Below are 20,058 nucleotides of genomic sequence, written 5' to 3'. Positions count from 1 at the left end.
CCCTCCCTGACATCGTGTTGCACAAACCTGAGCACGGGGTAAAGTGGCCCGGTCGGCTCTGCCCAGCACCTCAGCACAGGCCAGGCCCACGCTGGGGCTCAGGAAACAGGGACAAAGGAGGGAAGGGTAGAGCAGATACATAAAAGAATGGATGAACGAGGGAACGAATAAATAAATGAACAAGGGGCGTTTTCCCCCGTGGACCTCCCTAAGAGGAGTCTGTCCCTCTGTCATTGTGACCCACCATGCCCCTCGGCTGCACACCTGTGTCTGCCCCATCTCCCCCCCATTCTCTGGGCTCCTCAGGGCAGGGCTCAGCCACGTGGCCAGGGCTGACCACACTGACCTCTCACGCCTGTGTGCTTTGACCCTGCTAGGTGGTGGGCTCCACTGGGTAGTCTCCCAGGGCCTGGGCGGTGGTCCCCAGCAACTCAGTCACAGAATGTCTGGGTGGCTTGTGGCCAGGAGATCAGGTTCGCAGTTTGCAGCCACGTGATAGCCCTGTGCCTCAGTTTCCTCCTATATAAATCAGGGATGGACATCCTTCAGATCTGAGAGTGGCCCTTTGGGGGAATTTTTCTAGGGAAAAAATTGGCATTTTCCCACAAGATTCAGCTCGTGTTTCACTCGCAGGCTTTTCATGCAGTCCTGGAGAGGCAGAGGTTGACCCAGAGTTACCTGGAGGAGGAGGAGAACATCAGAACCACCGAGGCCGTGGCTGTGCTCTGCCAGGTACGTGGCCTCGTGGTGGGACCTGCAGAGAACCCCCAGGATCTGTGCGTGCGTGGGAATCCCCCCTCCTCCTGGGCTGGGACCCCAGAGATGCAGGCTCAGGTCCAACCCTGGCCCTGTGGAGAGCAGGAAAGCCACATGCCCTCCATGGGTCCCTCCCCGCATCACACACCAGGGTCCTATGGGAGGCATCTTCTATTTCCGGGGTGCTCAGGACTCTGACCTCCAAATGTCCCTAGAGGCAAAGGCCTTTGGAAGCGAGTTCACCCAGGATGGAAAGGAGGCCAGCTTTTGCGGGAATCAGCGGGAAGGGCAGTGGTGAGGACGGAGGGCTGGCCCTGGAACAGGGAGGCCGGGGTTTGAGTGCCGGCACCACCTTTCTCCCCGGGCAACCTCATGCAACTCCAGAATGGGGAGGAGGACTCCATGCTGGCCTGGAGGACTGACTCTGAGAGAACAGGGGAGATCACCTGTGCCCTCCAAAGTGATGGGCCTCCCGGGGGGTGATGGTGACCAAGATAACAGAGCCCCTGCCTCGGGCAGCACCCAGAGCTACTGCAAAGCAGAAATGCAGACATCCTGCACGAAGGAAAGTGACAAGTGCCATAGCGTTGGGAAGCGCATGCGGGGTCCTCTCCAGACTCAGAGTGCCTGGGTCTGTGTCCCGGCTCTTCCGCTTCCTCGCTGTGTGGCTTCCAGGTTTTACTGGGTCTCTCCAGTTCCCAGTTTCTCCGTCTGCGAAATGGGGACAATGATAGGCCTTCTTCATGGGGGTGGAATGAGGCCCTTAGGCAGTAGCTGGAATCCGGGACATGCCCGATCCCAGTTGGCTCCCGTTACAATATCCCTGCTTACGGGTACGGAGTGGAGGCGTGAGGGATGCCTGGGGCTAAGGCCAAGTCAAAGACAGCTGTCTGCAGGAAGTGATGCCTGAGCCAAGCTTTGAAGGGGGAGACAGGCCCTGTGGACAAGGAGTCAGGGGGCATCCCAGGCCCCGAAAAACATGTGAAGGTGGGCAGTGCAAACCCTCAGCATCATGGCAGCTTCCTGGGTGGATAGTGTCTGTATCGGTCAGCTCAGCTGCTGTAACGAAGTGCCCTAGACAGGGGGCTTAAACAGCAGACACTTACTGTCTCGCTGTTCTGGAGACCAGAAGTCCAAGGTCAAGGTGTGGGCAGGGTTGGGTTCTGGTGAGGACCCTCTTGCCGGCTTGCAGATGGCCACCTCCTTGCTTTGTCCTTACTTGGCCCTTCCCATGTGCTCATGAAGAGAGAGAGCTCTGGGGTCTTCCTCTTATCAGGACACCAGCCCTATCAGCTTAAGGCCCCACCCTCGACCTCACTTACCCTCAGCCATCTCCTTGAAGGCCCCATCTCCAGATACTGTCACATTGGAGCTTAGGGCTTCAGTATTTGAACTTGGGGGACACAATTCCATTCCTAACAGTAGCCCCCAAAATGTCTGTCCCCCTGGAACCTCAGAATGTGACTTTACTTGGAAGTAGAGTCTTTGAAGATGTAATTAGTGAAGATGAGGCCACACTGAATTAGGAGGGAATGACTGACGTCCCCGTAGGAAGACCACGTGCTGCTCAGTGTGGGCTGTGTGGTAGAGGAGTGACGTCCTGCCAGACGCTTGGGTTCCAATTCCAGCCAAGCCATTGGCCAGTTATGGGTTCAGGAGCAGCTTATCTAACTTGTGCCTCAGTTTCTCCATCTTAACAGCATTCTGATGCACAGCTGAGTTTGAGAACCACTCTCATGGAGGGACTAGGGTAGGTCCAGTGAGCTCATACTCATGAGGCAGATGCTCTTGATGCCCTACCCTGTGGCCCGCGAGCCCACCTGGGCCCACCCCCAGCAGGGGACATTTTCCAGCAGGCTGACACTCCCTCTCTTGAGCTGGGATTGGAGTCTAAGATCTTGGCCAACTAAACCCACTTTCCTCCTCCATAAAGCAAGGCCGAAACGCCCATCAGGTATTGCTGCTGGAGGAATGAGCGGTGCATATAGAAGCAGCAGGCCAGTGTCAGTGGGTGGCAGTAAATTCATCAGTTTCAGTAAAGGCTTGTGGTGACACTGAAGTGACCACAGCCTCATCCCTCCAGTGATGTCCTTGGGATGTTATGTATTTGATTTTCCTGTGCCTGGGTCTAGTTGCCAGGCCTGTGAGAGCTTGGGCCACGAAGGTAAAGACCCCCTTTTTTCTAATATCAGGAGAGCCTGTCAGGTGTGAATGAGGAATACACCTGCTGGAGTCTGTTTCTTAGGAGGAGGTACTTGGAAATACGCTGCATGCGAAGGTGTGAGGAGCAAGCTGAAGGTGTGCTTGTGATTCTGTGCATCTGCATAGATGCTTCTAAAGGAGATAACGAGGGGCGCCTGGGTCGCTCAGTCAGTTAGGCGTCTGACTTTGGCTCAGCTCATGATCTTGGAGTCCTGGGATTGAGCCCCAAGTCAGGCTCCAAGCTCAGCAGGGAGTCTGCTTCTCCCTCTCCCTCTGCCCCTGCCCTTGCCCCAGCTCTGTGTGTGTGTGTGTGTGTGTGTGTGATTTGAGAGTTCCCTTCGCTGGGTTTCCTCTGTGCTTTGTGGAAAGCCCACAGCCCTGCCCAGGGTGAGAGCCTGACTTGTAAGCCCGTCACGTGCTCTCGGCTTCAGGAGCTGTACCGTGGCACCATGGAAACGTTCCAGAAGTTTGTGGACATCCTGTTCCTTCAGACACTCCCAGGCGTGACCGGCCTCTCCCGGACAGAGTGTGAGTACTTGAGGCAGGAGGTCCAGGAGAACGCAGCGCAGCAGCTGAGACAGTCGGATCGCTTCCGCAAGCAGCAGTGGGAACTCTTCCAAGATCTCCTGGAGCAAGACAAGCAGGTGGGCATTTTGTACAACCGGGCCTGGGGTCTACCGTTTTTACAGTTAGGAAGAATAATGAGAGATGTTGTCCGTGGAGCATCCCCAGTGCCTGTGCCGAGCACTTGACACTGTGCCCTGCCCGGCCCTTCACAACCAAGGTGGGCAGGAGGAGAGAGCGGAGGATGGGAGTCCGTAGATAATGCCTCCGGCTGGCCCATCACAAAAGGACAGCAATGCCTGTGCTTTAGACCGGCAGAAGTCAACCACAGAAGGTAGCTCGTAAGGGAGTGGACTTGGCGGGGGCGGAGGGGGTTCTCACATGGAACTCCTGCTTTTCAGTGAAAGCCTGTTTCCTGATTAAAACCAGGTATCCGTGTGGTAGATAGAATAATGGTCCCAAGATATCCACATCCTAATGCCCAGCATCTGTGAATAGTCACCTAACATGGCAGAAGGGAGCTTGCTCAAGTGAGTGTATTAAGGATGTTGGAATGGAGAGATTGTCCTGGCGTATCCAGGGGGCCCCAGTGTAATCACAGGGTCCTCCTAAAAGGGAAGGAGGAGGGTCAGAGTCAGAGAAGGAGAAGTGATGACTTGAGCAGAGGACAGTGTGATGTGGCCACGAGCATGGCAGGCAGGCACCTCTGGAAGCAGGAAAAGGCAGGTGCAGACTCCCCCTTGGGGCGTCCAGAAGGATCACAGCTCTGATTTTAGCCCAATTAAGACCCATTTCAGACTTGTGACCTCCAGAATTATAAGATAATGAATTCGTGTTGTTTTAAGCCTCAGAATTTGTAGTCATGTGTTACGGCAGCAATAGGAAACTAATTTACATTAATTTTATTTTAAAAAACTAAAACGTGTCAAATAGAGGAATTTCCAAATGTGACAGGCACTAAAACTCCTGTATTTCCTTTCTCTCCTGCCTTCATGCACACTGCAGGCTTTAACACGAATGTGTTCACTATCCCAGTATCTAGCAGTGACCGGGTGACGTAGTCCTGGCCGATGAGACAGAGTGTGGTCGCTGCCAAGAGCTTCCCTTTCTTCGGCATTCCCTGTTCTTTCTGCCCAGAGCATGTGCAGGAGGCCTGGGGCACGCCAGCCTTCCTTTGACTTAGAGGCAGGATGCGGGAGGACAGAGACAGACGGGCTCAGGATGGTGGAGCAGAGAGTGGATGCCACTGTCCCAGCCCTGGACTGCCCACCCCTTGGGAACTTGTTATAAGAAACAACCCCTGCCTCTTTGCCTTGGGGTCCAATTAGTTACAGAAGAGCACTGGACTCGTGAATGGAAGAGAGGTTTTCCAAAGCAACAAACCAGAGCTGTCCAAGGTACCAAGTAGGGAAAGGGGGGCATCATGCCACAAGGCCACTCACAGCCATGGAGCAGCAGAGGGCCTTGCTTCCTATTAGACCTCCTTCTAATTCAGTTCAGTCCTCCATCAGCTGCATCGTGTCTTCCTCTCATTGCTAACTGTCTCCTGCGCTTGGCTCTAAGTTCCTAGAGGACAGCAACTCTGTTTTCATTTCTTCATTCCCTTATTCAAAGTCCAGGGGCTGGGACACAGCGAGGGCCCAGGAGAACTTGGCTGCAATAACGCAGCTTTGGAAATTATCACAGGATCACTTTACTGTTCTTCCAAGGGATGTAGTTGAAGCTGAATCCCTTGGATTCATAACAATCCTGGGCCCAGACCACTTAATTTACAGTCTCTGGGGTGGGGGTGGGGGGGACAAGCTGGCCATGTGAGTCTAATGTGCCTCTGATGAAGGCTCCCCAAATGGGGGGGCCTTTGAGAAGCAGCTGTAGTTTGCAGACGGGCCCCTAATTTTGGAACCTGGATGCATGGGTTTGAGCCAGTGCAGTCCTATCTATGGGCTGGTTGGCCTCGGCCAGTTAGCTAACCAACCCCCGCCCCCCCCCCCACACAGCTCTGGCATTTTGCAAAACTTGCTAAATGTCTCAGAATCTCTGCTTCTGAGTGAAAAGTAGGGATCAAAATACCCAACAGTGTTGCTCTGAGATAATGCAAGATAAGACCTTTCACACAGCGCCTCTCTCATTATTTAATGATACTGGCATCAAAAAAAATCCAGAACTGACAAATTATTAGACCAACAGCCATAATCCGTCTGCAACCCTCTGGTTATGAGTCTTGATTATTTTAAGTAAATGTTAGACAATGCATGACTTCTGGCTTTTACTTCCTATTTATTTACTTAGTGAGTATACACGCGCATGTGAATTTTCCGTGGCTTGTGCAGAAGGGTTTCAGGAGGAGTTCTGCATGCAAGAAGCAAGCAGGATGGTTAATGACCTAATCAACTGATTAAATAAGTATAACCCAAGACTGTTTTCTCAACGTGTATATGTCATAATTAATTTACTGATTGGTTGTTTAATTGCCTTAAATTGCCACAAGATATTTAGAGGTCCATATGTACTCTCACTTACCATATTTCCTCCTTGATGATAAAAATGAGCGATGAGCTTTCTATGATTTAGATGAATATTTAGTCATAAAAAAAAAAGCACCAACAAAACTGTTCATAGAAAATGAAACACACACCCAGACTGTGAAATGCATTTCCCACACTGTCTTTTACCCAAAGGACCTTGGTAATTTCGTGTCCTGTTACTCAGGGAAGTTGTTAAATATTATGGAATCTGTCGATTACCCAATTGGAACAGGTTGTAGAATGGTGGTTCTCAAAATGTAATCTGTTCTAATGTTGCTTCCTGGGCTTTTCCCCAATCCACTGTGCTAGGTCCCCCCAAAGATGTCCCCGTCCTAATTCCCAATGGCTGTGAACATGGGATCTCACACGGCACAAGGGACTTTGCAGATGTGATTAAGTTCAGGATCTTGAGACGGGGAGATTCTCCTGGACTATCTAGGTGGACCCAGTAGAATTACCAGGGTCCCTGTAAGTGCAAGTGGGATGCAGGAGTGTCAGAGTGATATGTTGGACCAAGAAAGTCTCAACCAGCCATCGTTGGATTGAAGATGGAGGAAGGAGCCACTTGCCGAGGAATGCAAGTGATCTCCAGCAGCTAGAAAGGGCATGGAGATGGGGTTTGCCCAGAGCTTCCAGAAGGCATGTAAGCCTGCTGACACCTCGGGTCCAGCCCCTTGAGCCCTATTTTGGACTTCTGACCTGCAGAACTATAAGACAATGAGTTTGTGTTGTTTTAAGCTACTGAGTTTGTGGTAGAAACAGCCACCATGGGAGAGTAATAGACCGCCACATGGGAGTCTGCACTTTTGACAAGGCATGGGGTGGTGGGTGCGGTCCGTAGCGCTTCCTATCATCAGGAACACCCATGTGGCCATCAGTCCATCAGGTGTTAAATCCTGGCACCACCTCCCACTCTCCTCCCACTCTCTCAGCCCCACTGCAGGTGGGTTTCCATCACCTGGCCACCACACCTGCTCCCACCTGTGCTGAGCTCTCAGGCCTCACCTGCCGCACTCAGCCGCAGTGCTTGGGCTGGATCCTGTTCTCTCCCACTTTCCAAACTGAGAGATCCCTGTCCTCCAAAGTTGGGCTCTCCCCTCCTCCTTGAAACAGCTGCTTGACTCTCTTGCTTCTCCTGCTACCTCTGTGGTGACTCTGCCTCAGTCTCCTTTGCTGGTTCTTTCTCACCTTCACCTTGTCTGCCCCCTGGAGTGGCCCAGGACGCAGCCCATGACCCTCCTCTCAGTCTGCATGCACTCTCTTGGTGACCCATCCAGTCACACCCGTCTGTCCTGGTGTCCTAATGCTGCATGACAAATAACCAAGCGAGCATTAAGACAACACACATTTAGGAGCACCTGGGTGGCTCAGTCATTAAGCGTCTGCCTTCGGCTCAGGTCGGGGCCCCAGGGTCCTGGGATCGAGCCCCGCATCGGGCTCCCTGCTCAGCGGGAAGCCTGCTTCTCCCTCTCCCACTCCCCCTGCTTCTGTTCCCTCTCTCGCTGTGTCTCTCTTAATCAAATAAGTAAATAAAATATTTAAAAAAAAAAGACAACACACATTTATTATCCCACAGTTTCTGCAGATCAGGAGACCAGACACGGCTTCACGGGGTCCTCTGCTTGGGGTCTCACAGCTGCAATCCAGCCTGTGGCCGGGGTCTCATCCAGTGGCTCAGCCGGAAGATAATCGCTTCCAAGCTCACTTACATGGCTCTCAGCAGGATTCTATCCCTCGGTTTTTGGACTGAGGCCGGCACCTCCCTCATTTATGTCTCCAGCTCAGAATGCATTCCAGACTCCACTCTCTGCCTGAGATCTTCCTGTATGTGATGAATAGGCGTGGACCTGTCACATGCCCCAAAAAAGAACTGTTGGTCTTCCTGCCCAACCCACTCCATCCACACTCTTCCTCCATCTTCCCACCGACCGGGCCAAAACCCTTGGGGTTGTCTCGACTCGCCCTTTTGCATCCCCGACGTGCAACTGACAGGAAGTTGCACAGGCTCTGCCTTCTGTCTAGTCCAGAATGGAACCACTTTCATCACGTCTGCCCTCATACCTGGTTACAGGTACCATACCTGTCATCCGATCGCCGTGACAGCCGGCCCCCCGGTCTCCCTGAATCCACGCCTCCCCCGGCTGTGGTCTACTCTCAACCCCCCACCCAGAGCGATCCTTTCAAAACATACCACATGACACTAATTTTTAAGGTGCACATTTAAAAAACATTTTAACAGCCTGGACGTTGAGATGCATCATAATTTAATTGGCAGTGATTTGTCTCCTTTAGTGATACTTAAAATAATCGTGCATCTTGTAATTGCCAGCGCATCAGGTTTGCTAAAAGACACAGTCGCGTTGTGTCATTTCTTTGCTCCAGACCCCCAGTGGCTTCTCTTTTCATGCAGAGTAGCCAGCATCCTCACCCTGTCCCACGAGGCCCTCCATGTCGGGGCCCGGCTTCCCTCTGACCTCCTGGTTCTACGCCAGCCACACTGGCCTCCTTGCGTTCCTCCCGCTCACTGGGTGTGTTCTTGCCTTGCTCCGTCTGCTGCAGTCTTTGCTCCCGTGTCACCCTCGCAGGAGGCCACCCTCACAATGAGGCCTACCCTGACTGTGCTTTTTAAAATGGCAGTGTCCCCCCTCCCTCAGGATGACAGTGTTTGCCTGAGTGCTGGCTTTAGAACCCAGCCACCTGTAAGCCCGCCCCATTATGGGAGAACACTACAAAACCCTCAGCGTGTACCAGGCATGCCCTGACTGCTAGTTCTTTCTCCCTTTCTCTCCTTGGTAACTATAAGCTTGAAACGAAGAGTAAACTTGCCCAAAGCCACACAATTTCCAGGTAGCAATGACGAGGGTCAGCACTTTAGCCCACTGAAGCTGCTTGTGGTTCTGAATTTAAGCATTCACGAGCCGGCATTTGATAGCTTTGGAGATGTTGGTGTGATAGTTGCAGGCACCACGGAGTCTGATGGCCTGGGTCCTCTCGACTGTGAGTCCTGATGCTGTTTTTACCTGCATTCTGAAGTGCCCACCAAAGACCCCCATATGGGTTCATTTACCATTTAGAGAAGCAAGGCTGTACAAAATTTTCTTTTTTTTTTTTTTCTTTTGAGAGAGAGAGAGAGTAAGCAGGGGCAGAGGCAGAGGGAGAGAGAGAATCTCAAGCAGACTCCCCGTTGAGCATGGAGCCTGACACAGGGCTCAATCTCACGACCCTGAGATCATGACCTGAGCTGAAATCAAGAGTCAGAGGCTTAACCAACCGAGCCACCCAGGTGCCCCCGCTGTATAGAATTTTCTACAAAGTTCTAGCCCATTAAGCACTCTGACAGGTTATTGTAGACTCTTTACAAGAGAAGTCAGAGGCTGACTTTAATGAAAAGTTCCAGGGGCAACTGGGTGGCTCAGTTGGTTAAGTGTCTGCCTTCAGCTCAGGTCATGATCCCAGGGTCCTGGAATCGAGTCCCGTGTCGGGCTCCGCACTGAGCATAGAGTCTGCTTGAGATTCTCTCTCTCCCTCTCCCTCTGCCCTTCCACCTCCCCTCTCAAAAAAAAAGAAAATCATAAGTTAAGCCATAAAGGTAAGATCTAAACAACACAATTGATGATCTGAGGCTCATTTGTGGGGCTTTTGTGGATGATATGAAGGTCTCCATTGAGAAGCCCAAAGAATCTACAATCTATTACAACTATTCAGATTGCTCAGTAAGTTTCCCAGATATAAAATCAGCATCCCAAACCAGTAGATTTCCTATATACCCGAGCACCCAGTGATAACATCAGTAAGGATCCTCTTCTGAAAAAAGCTATATGGTGCCTAAAAATAAACCTGACTGATGTGTCTAAGAGCTTAGTGGAGAAGTTTATAAACTGTTGTTGAAGGCATAAAGTAAGACTGAAGAGAAATGCCATGTTCTTGAATGGGTAAACTTGATCTTGGAAAGATGATGATCCTCTCCAAATTAATCTATAAATTCAGTCCAATTACAAGAATATCCAAAAAGCAGTTTTCCCAAACTTGATAAACTGATGCTCAAATTCATATGAGAGGAAAAGCAACCAAGAATAGTTAAGACAGCTTTGTATAAGAGAATATGGGAGAATTTGCCCTAACGTCTATGCAGTTTTGCTATAAGCAACAGCAATTAAAGCAGTATAGTGTTGATGCAGAAATAAAAAGACACCCCCAAGGACTAAAACAGAGAGCCTGGAATGACATTTGTGTATACATGGAAACTGTGTAAGATAAGGTGGCATGACAAGCCAGCCATAAAAAGATAAATTATCTAATAAATGGTGCTGGGACAATTAGTATCCATTTATGCAGAAAAAAATTAGATGTCTTCCTCACGCCACAGAAAATGAATGTTCAATGCTTTAAGATTTAAATGCAACTTAGAAATTTTAAAAATCTTTAGAAGGAACTGTAAGAGAAAATATTAATGAAATCAGGGGAGAAAAGGATCTTTTAAACAAGAAACAAAAGGCATGTTCCAACATAAGCGATGATGGGTGAAGTGAACTTGAGTTGACCCCTTGTTGCTCTGTGCTGGATTTAGGTGTGGATGGAGGAGCATGCCCTGTCCTCCGTGCTGCAGACGCACCTGCAAGATGACCATGAGAGCATCGTCCACCAGGTCTTGGGCCGACTTGGTGGCCTCAGTGAAGAGTGAGTACAGCTTTCTGAAGGGGAGGGGGGCGGCTGTGTCCTCTGTGATCTCCATGCTAACCTCAGTGTTCTCATCTGTTAGGTGGACACATTAACTGCCCCCTGCCATTCTTACAGAGTGGTTTTGAGACCAACCAATCTGTAAGTGTAAATGTGGAGAAGAGTGATAGCAGAGTGCCACAGATAAAAGGCTTGCGGTCAGACTTGATCTGGGAAAATCTTGCCCTCAATTTCCTCATCTATAAAATGGGCTAATAACATCTACTTCATAGAGCTGTCTTTCATAGCAACCTTTTTAAATACTTTTTTTGGAAGTTAATTCATATGCATTATTCTAAGTGTACAATTCAATGATTTTTGGTAAATTTACAGAGTTCTTCAGCTTTGACCATGATCCAAATTTAGAACATTTCCATCACTTAAAAAGCCCCCTTGTCCCCATTTTCAGCCACTCCCAATTTATTAATAAATCTGTATTCTTCCTATTTTTCTTCTTTTTTAAAAGATTTTATTTATTTATTTGAGAGAGAAAGAGAGAGAGAAAAAGCCAGGGGGAGCAAGAGAGGGAGAGAGAGAAGCAGACTCCCCGCTAAGCAGGGAGCCCGATGTGGGGCTCAATCTGGGGACTCTGAGATCATGACCTGAGTAAAAGGCAGATGCTTAACTCACTGAATCACCCAGGCACCCCTCTTTTCTACTTTTTCTATAGCTATTAGTGTAGTACCATATTTTCAAATTTCTCTAAAATACTTGTTTTTCCTTGTTTTATATGAGAAAAATTATTTTGATAAAACTGTTTTTCTAGTTGTCAGCATTTTCCAGGACACTAGTGTGTGTATACATCAAGAAGTAGGTGGATAGCTATCGTATTGGGTAATATAGGGGAAGGAGATGACAACAAGCAGAAAATCCTCGTGGGCCATCCTAAGACAATAGGGAACGACTGGAAGATTTGTCCAGCCTGAAAACCTGTATCTTTTAATTGTACTAATATTTGGTCTATTTATATTTAATGTAAATCTTAATGCTGATCTATTTGGATTTTTAATCTATCATCTTACTGTTTGTTTTATGTTTGTTCTGCTGCTCTGTGGCCCTTTCTCTCCTTCTTTTGTATTAGGTTTTTTTTATTACCTTAATTATCTCTCTTTTGGCATATTAGTTATGTATTCTTTTACTGTGCTTTTAGTGGCTCAAAGATTTTAAATTGTATCCTTGATGTGTCAAAATCTGATATACACTAATATATTCCTTCTTCCGGACGATATGGACACCTTAGAACACCTTAATTCCATTTATTCCTCTTTCATAGAGTATGCTTTTCTTAGTGGGTATTTTACTTCTTTATTTTCAACCCCATGAGATATTAGCATTATTGTTTTATACAGTCAATATTTATTTAGATTTGCTCACATATTTACCCTTTCTATTGCTCTTGATTCTTTCCTGTATCTTTAGGCTTCCATCTGGGATTATTTTCCTTTGCACAAAGGTTCTCTTTAATTCAGCTCTGCTAGTGACAAATTCTCTTAGGTTTTGTTTGTCTGAAAAGGTCTTTCTCATCTTCATTTCTGAGAAATGTTTTCATTGGGTATAGAATCCTGGTTTGGTTATTTTTTAAATGCTTTTAAAGATAATCTTTTGTCTTCTGGTTTCAATTATTTCTGGCTGCTTTTAAGATTTTCTTTTGTTCTTTTGTTTTCATCAGTTTATTATGATATGCCTAAATATACATGTGGTTTTTGTAGGTATTTCTTGTTTGTTTGTTTGTGTAATAAATCTGTAGTGCTTCTTTAATCTTCTATGGTTTGCTATCTTTCATTGGTTTTTGAAAATTCTCAGCCATTATCTCTTTAATATTTCTTTTGCCAATTCTTTCCCTACTTTTCTGGGGCTCCAATTACACATTTTATTAGAATTTTTCACCTTATGCCACATACATCTTCTATGTTGTCCTGTATTTTTTATTCTTTTGTTCTCAGTGGTTCAGTCTAGACACTAATTTTGAACTATCTTCCAGTTCACGCTCTCTTAAGCAATGCTTCATCTGCTGTTAAATCCATCTGTTGTTCTTAATGTTGGTACTGAATTTTCAGTTCTAGAATTTCCATTTGATTCTTTTCATAGTTCTCAGTTGTCTCCTGAAATTCTTCATCTTATCATTTATTAAACATATTCATCATAGTTTTGTCTGATTATCTCAATATCCAGTATCTTTTGGGTATGTTTCTATTATCTATTTTTTCTCTTTATTTTTGACCAGTTCTTATCTGTTTGCAAGTCTGGTTATTTTTATTGAATGCTGGACACAGTAACTGAAAATTACACAGATAATTTAAGTTTTTGAATAATGGGATCTTCCTCCAGAGACGATTTATCTTACTTCTAGCAGGGATTTCACATAGTGGCAGATCTGCTACCCCATTTGTGAAAGTAGCTGATTCAAAATTAAGCTTCTGTAAGGGATGATTCCTTATTCTTAGGACAAGAGCCCCCAGCTGAAAGCCTGGAGTGTTTGCCAGGTGGTAGGTTGACTGCCAACACTGTTCAGCTTTTCAGACTGTCAGAAAATACCAAATGCTGGGCCTTTCTGGTAGACCAGGGTTTTTCACTTGAGTCATTGAGATGGGAACTCAAAAATAGCCCACAATTTCAGTTCTAGATGTGTTGATTTTGAAAGTTATGTAAGAAATTCAAGTAGATGTCTACTGAAGACAGCTGCATATATGCATCAGAAACTTGGGGCAGGATATGATAAAGTTGAAAAGATGAATAAAAGAACAAATGACTGAATACAGGTGAGCAACCATGTCTAAAAAAACAGGCAGCACGAGATGGGATAAGTCCAACCTACCGCATTCTGGAAAGGCTACCTGGGGAGCAGGGCTACTTGAGGCATTTCTTGATTTCAATGTATTAGGGTTGTCCAGAGACATGGCATGAACAGGAGATGTATACATAGGCAAGCTGGAGATCCAGGAGAGACAATGGTGTATTTCCAGTCCAAGTCTGAAGGCTTAACACCCAGAAAGAGCTGATATCTCAGTTTGAGTCCAAAGGCAGGGGGAAAAGAAAAACCATATTCCAGACCAATGCAACCCCTGGGAGGGTCAGCCTTTTCTTATCTTCAGGACTCCCACTGACTGGATGAGGCCCACCCACATTAGGAAGGGCAGTCTGTTTTACTCAGCCTACTGACTCAAATGTTAGACCCAGAAAATCCAGAAACACCCAGAATAATGTTTGATCAGATGTTTGGGCATCTCGTGAACATTCTGGCTGACAAATTTAACCATCACACTCAGTGAAGCCAAGAGCACTGACTCCCAGCCCCGTGCCCACTTTCCTCAAAGGTCCACATGGTGCATCCGGCAGGGGCATGACCTGCTGCTACGCTCTGCCCTCCGGAGGCTGGCTCTCCGGGGCAGCGCCATCACCACCCTGGCCCACATGAGACTTTCTGGGAAGAAGAGCCTTCTCCAGGAGCTGCGTGAGCAGCACGCCCTCGAGCAGGGCTCCTCCCAGTGTCTGGATGAACATCAGCTGCAGCTGCTCAGAGCCTTGGTAAGATCGGCATGTCAGCCCCCTGGCCCAACCCTGCCACTCCGTCAGGGTCCAGGCTCAGCCATGGCTGCCAAAGCCCGAATCTTGCCACCCTTGCTGTTGCAGGGTGAGACAGTGGCAGCCTCCTGGGGGCGGGGGGCACCCAGTGTGCCGGAGGGCATTAGTGTCTGCTCTATTGAGAATTATGCTACACATGGATATGAAATCAGAAATCAGATCCGTATGGTCATCAGGGTACTGGGAGGAAGGGGCCCTGTGATCTGTTTTAAGGTTTGAACAAGTTGAAAGAAAGGATCTGTAAATTGCGGGGCTGGGATTTAAACCCGAGCAGGCTGACTGCTCTCGTGGAGTAGCTGGTGTTTTGATCCATTAGTGAGGGAGAAGCTCACGGTCACTTTCCTTCTGCCCAGGAGAGCTCAGTGGGAAGCAGGCAGGACTGGCTCTCCTTCCTCTCTGTCCCCTCACCTCCTTCTCCAACTCTGATTCCCATAGGAAGGACCATCCCCAGGGCCCTATATGCCCTGCCCCGGCTTCCGTGATGTCCCAGATTATGCTCAGACTCAACTCTGGCTTCAAAACCTAGCTCTGCTGTGTGACTTTTACAAAGTTACTTAGTGTCTCTGGGCCTCTATATCCTCATCACTCCCCGTGTTCAGGCCTCATGGTGTTTTGGAAGAATGAGGAAGTTCTTGTACTTGTGAGAGGCCCCAGATGGCGCTGGGCACGCAGTCAGTGCCCAATAAATGCTTGGGGGGGTTCAACAGACACCCCGGCCCATGCATTGTTGACTTTGCAAGCCCAGAGGTCCCCACTTTCTGCCCCTTCTCAATCCCTTCCTCCGCCCTCCTGGGGCCCTGGGCTGGGCCAGCCCCACATCCTGGTCATGACCCCAGCCAGAGCGCCGTGCGGAGTAGCAGCGTGGGCTCTCCCTCTCCTGTCCGCTCCAGGAGGCTCGAGTCGTGGAGGAGGCCAGCCGGCTGGAGGGGGAGACACAGCAGACGCGGCTGCAGCTTCAGCAGCAGCTCCTGGCCGAGGCCCAGGAGGTCGGGCGGCTCCTGCAACAGCACTCAGAGCGAGCCATTGGGCAGGCGCTGCTGGGGCACGCTCGGAATGCAGCCACCAAGAGCCGGGCCAAGGACAGGGATGACTTCAAGGTGCGAGCCAGCCCCTGTCCCCGGGGAACCCGAGGGGCCAGAGGGACTGGGATGGGGCGGGCGGGCAGGGCGGACGAGGGGCAGTGGGGCAGACCAGCAGGCGGCCTCAGGGCTGTGCCTGGTTTGCGACGCTGGGAGGGTCATTTCCTTTCCCTAAAATTCTACGCCTTTTCCTGATAAGTGCTCACGGCATGAAAATGGTATAAATGTAAGCATGGCATCCCTTGCCAGAGGGGCTCTGAGTCAGGCTAGGGTGGGAGTGCCCCCCCAAACACACACCTACAAGAAAGAACAGGTGTTCGGTTTCTGGAAGAACGTTCCTTTATTCAAGCTACAGTCACGGGGCGCCCCCAGCCCGGTGGCAGACGCTGGGCTAGTGATCCAGGCGGGCAGCATCTCCCCTCCATGGGACTTACCATCTCCCGGGAGCTGGGCAGGACACGGAGAGGAGCAGACAGCGCCCCCCTGAGGCAGGGACGCAGGAGGACAGGAGGCCTGATGGTGTGGGTGGGTCTGCTGACTGGGGAGGGAGGTGGAGAACGGGGACTTCCTCTCTTCCGCTCGGGCTCCTTGTTCTAAATGGAAGTGAAAGCAGGCCACAGCCATCAGTAACAGCTCCTGTCCGGAAGTGCAAGGCCAGGTCCGCGGTCCTTGGAGGAGTGGAGGCGGAGCCCCTCTGTGAGAACGCCCAAGTCAGCACAGGGGGAGAGAGACGGCGCGCTGAGGGATGAGCAGGGCCCTGGGAGCTCCAGACCCTCACACCTGTTCCCCCACCCTCTGCACCTGCACAGCCTGTTTGCACACCTGCAGAAGCAGGGCACGTTTCTCAGGCAGAGCTGGGAGAATGAGTGAATAGCACAGCTCTAGAAACATAACATAATCAACCCCGAAGCAGTAACTGCTCCGTAATAAATGGGCATTTTTTTCTTGCCCAAAGCCTGGAACCATTCGACAAATGTTTGTTGAAATGGGGACTCTCGAGTCTGACTTTGCTGACTTCTGCCCATCACCTTATGAAGTAAAGGTTGGTGGCTTTGCCAGTGCACAGCCAACACGTCCCTGAGCATTCCTCTCTGCTCTGGGCCTGAAGGTTTGTCACTTGAGAACGCATACTGCTGCCGGTAACAGAAAGACGCTAAAATGGCAAACAAATAGAAGTTATTCATCCCACATAACAAGATATGTGGAGGTAGGTGTTTCTGAGCTCTCACAGAGGCTCGGTGATGTGACCAAGCACCAGCTCTTTCCTTCCGATCCACCATTCTTAGTTTTAGTTCGCTGCCTCATAATCTCAAAATGGCCACCGCCCCTCCAGACATCAGATCTGCATTCCAGACAGGAAGAAGAAAACAGCAAAATCTTCCCCCACACTAAGCTTTGCCTTAATGTTTGTAAAGGGAAGGTCCCCCATCAGTCTTTCCCTAACACTGCATCATCTCATTGGCCAGAACCGGGTCATACAGCCAGCCCCAGACCACTGGATAACCGAGACGGGTGTAATCCAAGCACGCACTCTGCCTGCTCCCCGACCAGTCAAGGTTGGGAGTGGTGGAAGCTAAGTAGCAGGACGAGGGGAGGCAGGGGACCGCGCTCGTGGGTGGCTTCTCTGCTGAGCCTTTTGCCTCCTGCCACAGAGGACCCTGATGGAGGCGGCTGTGGAGAGCGTCTATGTGACCAGCGCCGGGGTCAGCCGGCTGGTGCACGCCTATTACCAGCAGATCGGGAGGGTCATGCAGGACCACGAGGAGAGGAGACTACAGCATCTGAAGACCCTACAGGGTACGGCCCCCTCCTCAGGGAAGCCCTGCAGGCCGGACGTGCTCTTAGTTAGGACACACTTCGTTTTCCGAAGTAAGGGCTGGGCTAGGCCAGCAGGAGACAGCAGGAGACAGATGAGATTGTCACGCAGAGCATTCAGGGCGGTTCACTTCCCCTCTAGGCCTTGGTTCCCCATCTGTGGGGCTAGGGTTGGGCTCACCCTCCATGCATCCTCTCAGCTCTGATTTCCTGCCTCCCTGATACCCCAGCTCTAATGTGAGGATTTCTCAGGAAATGCATTGAAATGATAAACTTAATTGGCCACATGAGCAACTTTTGTTTCATTCAATACTCTTTGTTATTGAATAGCCACAGAATGTTATGTCCCTAGAGATCATGCAAGTTAGAGACCATCCAGGTTGAACCTCTCTGTATGTTCTAGAAGGCTCCTCCCCCTCCTCCAGGGGCGCAGGGTCTGTGACGGAAGCCGTGCTTTCTCATGCACTTGGAGCCTTTCCCAGGGTTAAGCGTGGGTGCTGGGTGCTGGGTAAACAGCACACTCTGAGAGCAGGTGCCCCGCTGATCTTTGTGCCCCAGGCCCATGCCGGACCTGGCACAGACGTGGTCCCCAGACATGCCCCTGATCTCATGTGCTGAATGGTCTAGGTGAGAGAATGGAGAACTACAAGCCGCGGACAAAGCAAGGACTCGGGGAGCCTTCGTCGGGGAGCCTGGTGGCGGGTGGAGCTGGCGAAGCCTGCAAGGCGGTCCACCAGAGGTGAGCTCTCCCCTTTCTGGAATCTCTGCTACACACTCAGCATCTGATGGTGCGTGCACCTGTCTGGCCTGGGGAAGCCCACGCGCCTCTGTCTGGCTCCCTGCTGGACACGCGGCCCCTCGGAGGGGCCTGGCACGAGGGAACGAGGGAGGCCGGCTGTGGTGGGCTCCCCCAGTGCAGGCTCTGACACGAGGATGGGGGGCAGGCTGTTTACTCTGGAGGTGACCCCGGCAAGCCCAGTGAGGGAGAGGGACGTGAGGCCTGCAGGTGTTTCCGGCTACAAAGCACGCGCTTCTGCAGCTCAGAGGTCCCCGCGGGGGCTGCTGGGTTTTCTGGGCGTCAGCCGGCTGGGCTTTTGTCCAGGCTCTGGGAAGAACCTTTCCAGGCTTGCTCAGGTTGGCACCATCAGGTTCCCAGCAGAACTGAGGTCCCGTTGCCTTGCGGCTGTCGGCTGGGGGCCACCCTGACCTCCTAGCAGCCTCTCTCCCGTCCTTGCTCACGGCCCCTACATCCTGATGCTTGGAGTCCTCTGCCTCCCTCTTTGGCCACATCTCTCTTGACTCCAGTTGGAGAAACTTCTCTGCTTGTAGCATCCCAGTGATTGAGACCCGCCCAGATAATCCAGGATAATCTCCAAATCTTAACAGTTGCTGACCCTGAACAAGCCTGCCAAGGAGCTGATTGCCATGAAATGTGACGTCTTCACAGGTTCCGGGGATTAGGGACACCTGTGGGGGGCACTGTGTGGCCGACCACAACAGAAACAAAGCAGATCAACCCCGGGACAGTGAGGTGTTTCCACAGCGCCTGAGGCTCAATCCCACTCCGGACCTCCTGAGAAACTGTATAAAATTCAACTTCCAATTTTGCCAGCAAGGGATGTGGAAAATAAGGATTTGTCCACCACCCCCTGCTCCACATTGGTTGAGGGTCCGCCCTGGAGGTGTGACGTCACCAGGCTTTCTGGCCGGCCCCCGAGCTGGCCGGGCACACCCCGGGGGCCAGAGAATGCCCTGAGACATAGACACAGGTACTTGGCGTAAGGAGCCATTGGCCTGGGTGGCAACTGTCCACGGACGCGCAGACGGCCTCCCCGTGAGCTAGGGGCCGTGGGTGCTGCACCAGCATTCCCCTATAAGCACCCCCTCTTGCTAGGCTCGGAGCCAGCCCCTGGGGACAGCACCTGTCACCCCAGAGCTCACAGCCTGGGGGGAGAGACGGACAGGGAAACAGCAATAAATTGGTGCAGGTGCTCTGCTGGGGGAGGGGCGGGTCCCTGCAGGACGACGGGGCGGGGGTGCGGGTCCCTTGTCTGGGCAGACACATCCCAGCCGCTGGACACTGCAGCAGGACGACCACCGCCCTGCACGACAGAGGCGCGGGCCCTGTGCCGAGCCTCACGGTCAATTCCAGCCCGTCATCTGACAGCTGGTTTAGGAACCAAGAACCACAGGGCCCCCTGGGTCAGGCTGCGTCCTACATCTGCTCTCCACAAACCTCCAACGGGCCCTTAGCTGTGGTCAGCAGATGTCCTGCCATCGGGCTGCAAGCTGTCACCTTGCCTTGACTGTTGCAGATCCATCAGACTACGGGCCGGCGGCTCTCTGATGCGGGGAGCGTCATCTCTGGACCCGGCAGGTCTTGGGCCCACGCCTGGACACTTAACTCGGGGGCTCTGATTCCTGAGGGGGTCCCCAGGAATCTGAATTGTTAACACACTCCTCTCCAGGGCTGCTGATGGATGTAGTCCGAGGGCTTCACTTTGACCCCCGTGACCCAGGAGGAGGGGCCTCAGCCGCCCCAGTCCAACCTCCCCCAAGTTTATGGAAGATGGAAGCAGAGCCCAGCGGGGATGTGGGTGCGTGACTGAGTCCTACTGTGACTTAGAGGCTCCTATGTGGCCATCAGTGTCCTTCCCGCCCTGTCCCGCTACTCAAAGTTCCTATTGAAAGTCAGCCAGAACTCCTGGGGACAGAGCCGTGTTGTGACAACAGATAATCGATCAGAAAGAGCAATACTTCTAAGCCCGCAAAGCAATCCTCTGTCTAATGGCAAATTCCAAATTGCATCTCTGGCGAGT

At 50.8% G+C, this 20,058-nt stretch overlaps 1 protein-coding gene across 12 annotated transcripts in view; it reads left to right on the top strand.

Annotated features, from left to right (window-relative positions):
* Positions 1-20,058, top strand: part of EVC (EvC ciliary complex subunit 1) — a 60,689-nt gene that overhangs the window by 34,671 nt on the left and 5,960 nt on the right. For 11 of the 12 annotated variants that reach the window (XR_010409271.1, XM_064584249.1, XM_054509004.2 and 8 more), the window contains 7 exons: positions 634-732; positions 3,390-3,602; positions 10,615-10,724; positions 14,078-14,288; positions 15,236-15,442; positions 17,077-17,221; positions 17,867-17,978. Coding sequence is in view for 11 of the 12 variants with exons in the window: in XM_064584249.1 (XP_064440319.1) it covers positions 634-732; positions 3,390-3,602; positions 10,615-10,724; positions 14,078-14,288; positions 15,236-15,442; positions 17,077-17,221; positions 17,867-17,978 (1,097 nt within the window). In the remaining variant the exon portion in view is untranslated. The remainder of the gene's footprint in view (positions 1-633; positions 733-3,389; positions 3,603-10,614; positions 10,725-14,077; positions 14,289-15,235; positions 15,443-17,076; positions 17,222-17,866; positions 17,979-20,058) is intronic. The other variant, XM_045881509.3, reaches the window with a different exon arrangement.

This window comes from Mirounga angustirostris, unplaced genomic scaffold (genome assembly GCF_029215605.1).
Source record: "Mirounga angustirostris isolate CCGP_5_RB_7025 unplaced genomic scaffold, mMirAng1.0.hap1 SCAF_2, whole genome shotgun sequence".
Taxonomy (NCBI): Eukaryota; Metazoa; Chordata; class Mammalia; order Carnivora; family Phocidae; genus Mirounga; species Mirounga angustirostris.
Note: the sequence above shows the minus strand (reverse complement) of the source record. Positions and strands in the feature narration are given on the sequence as shown.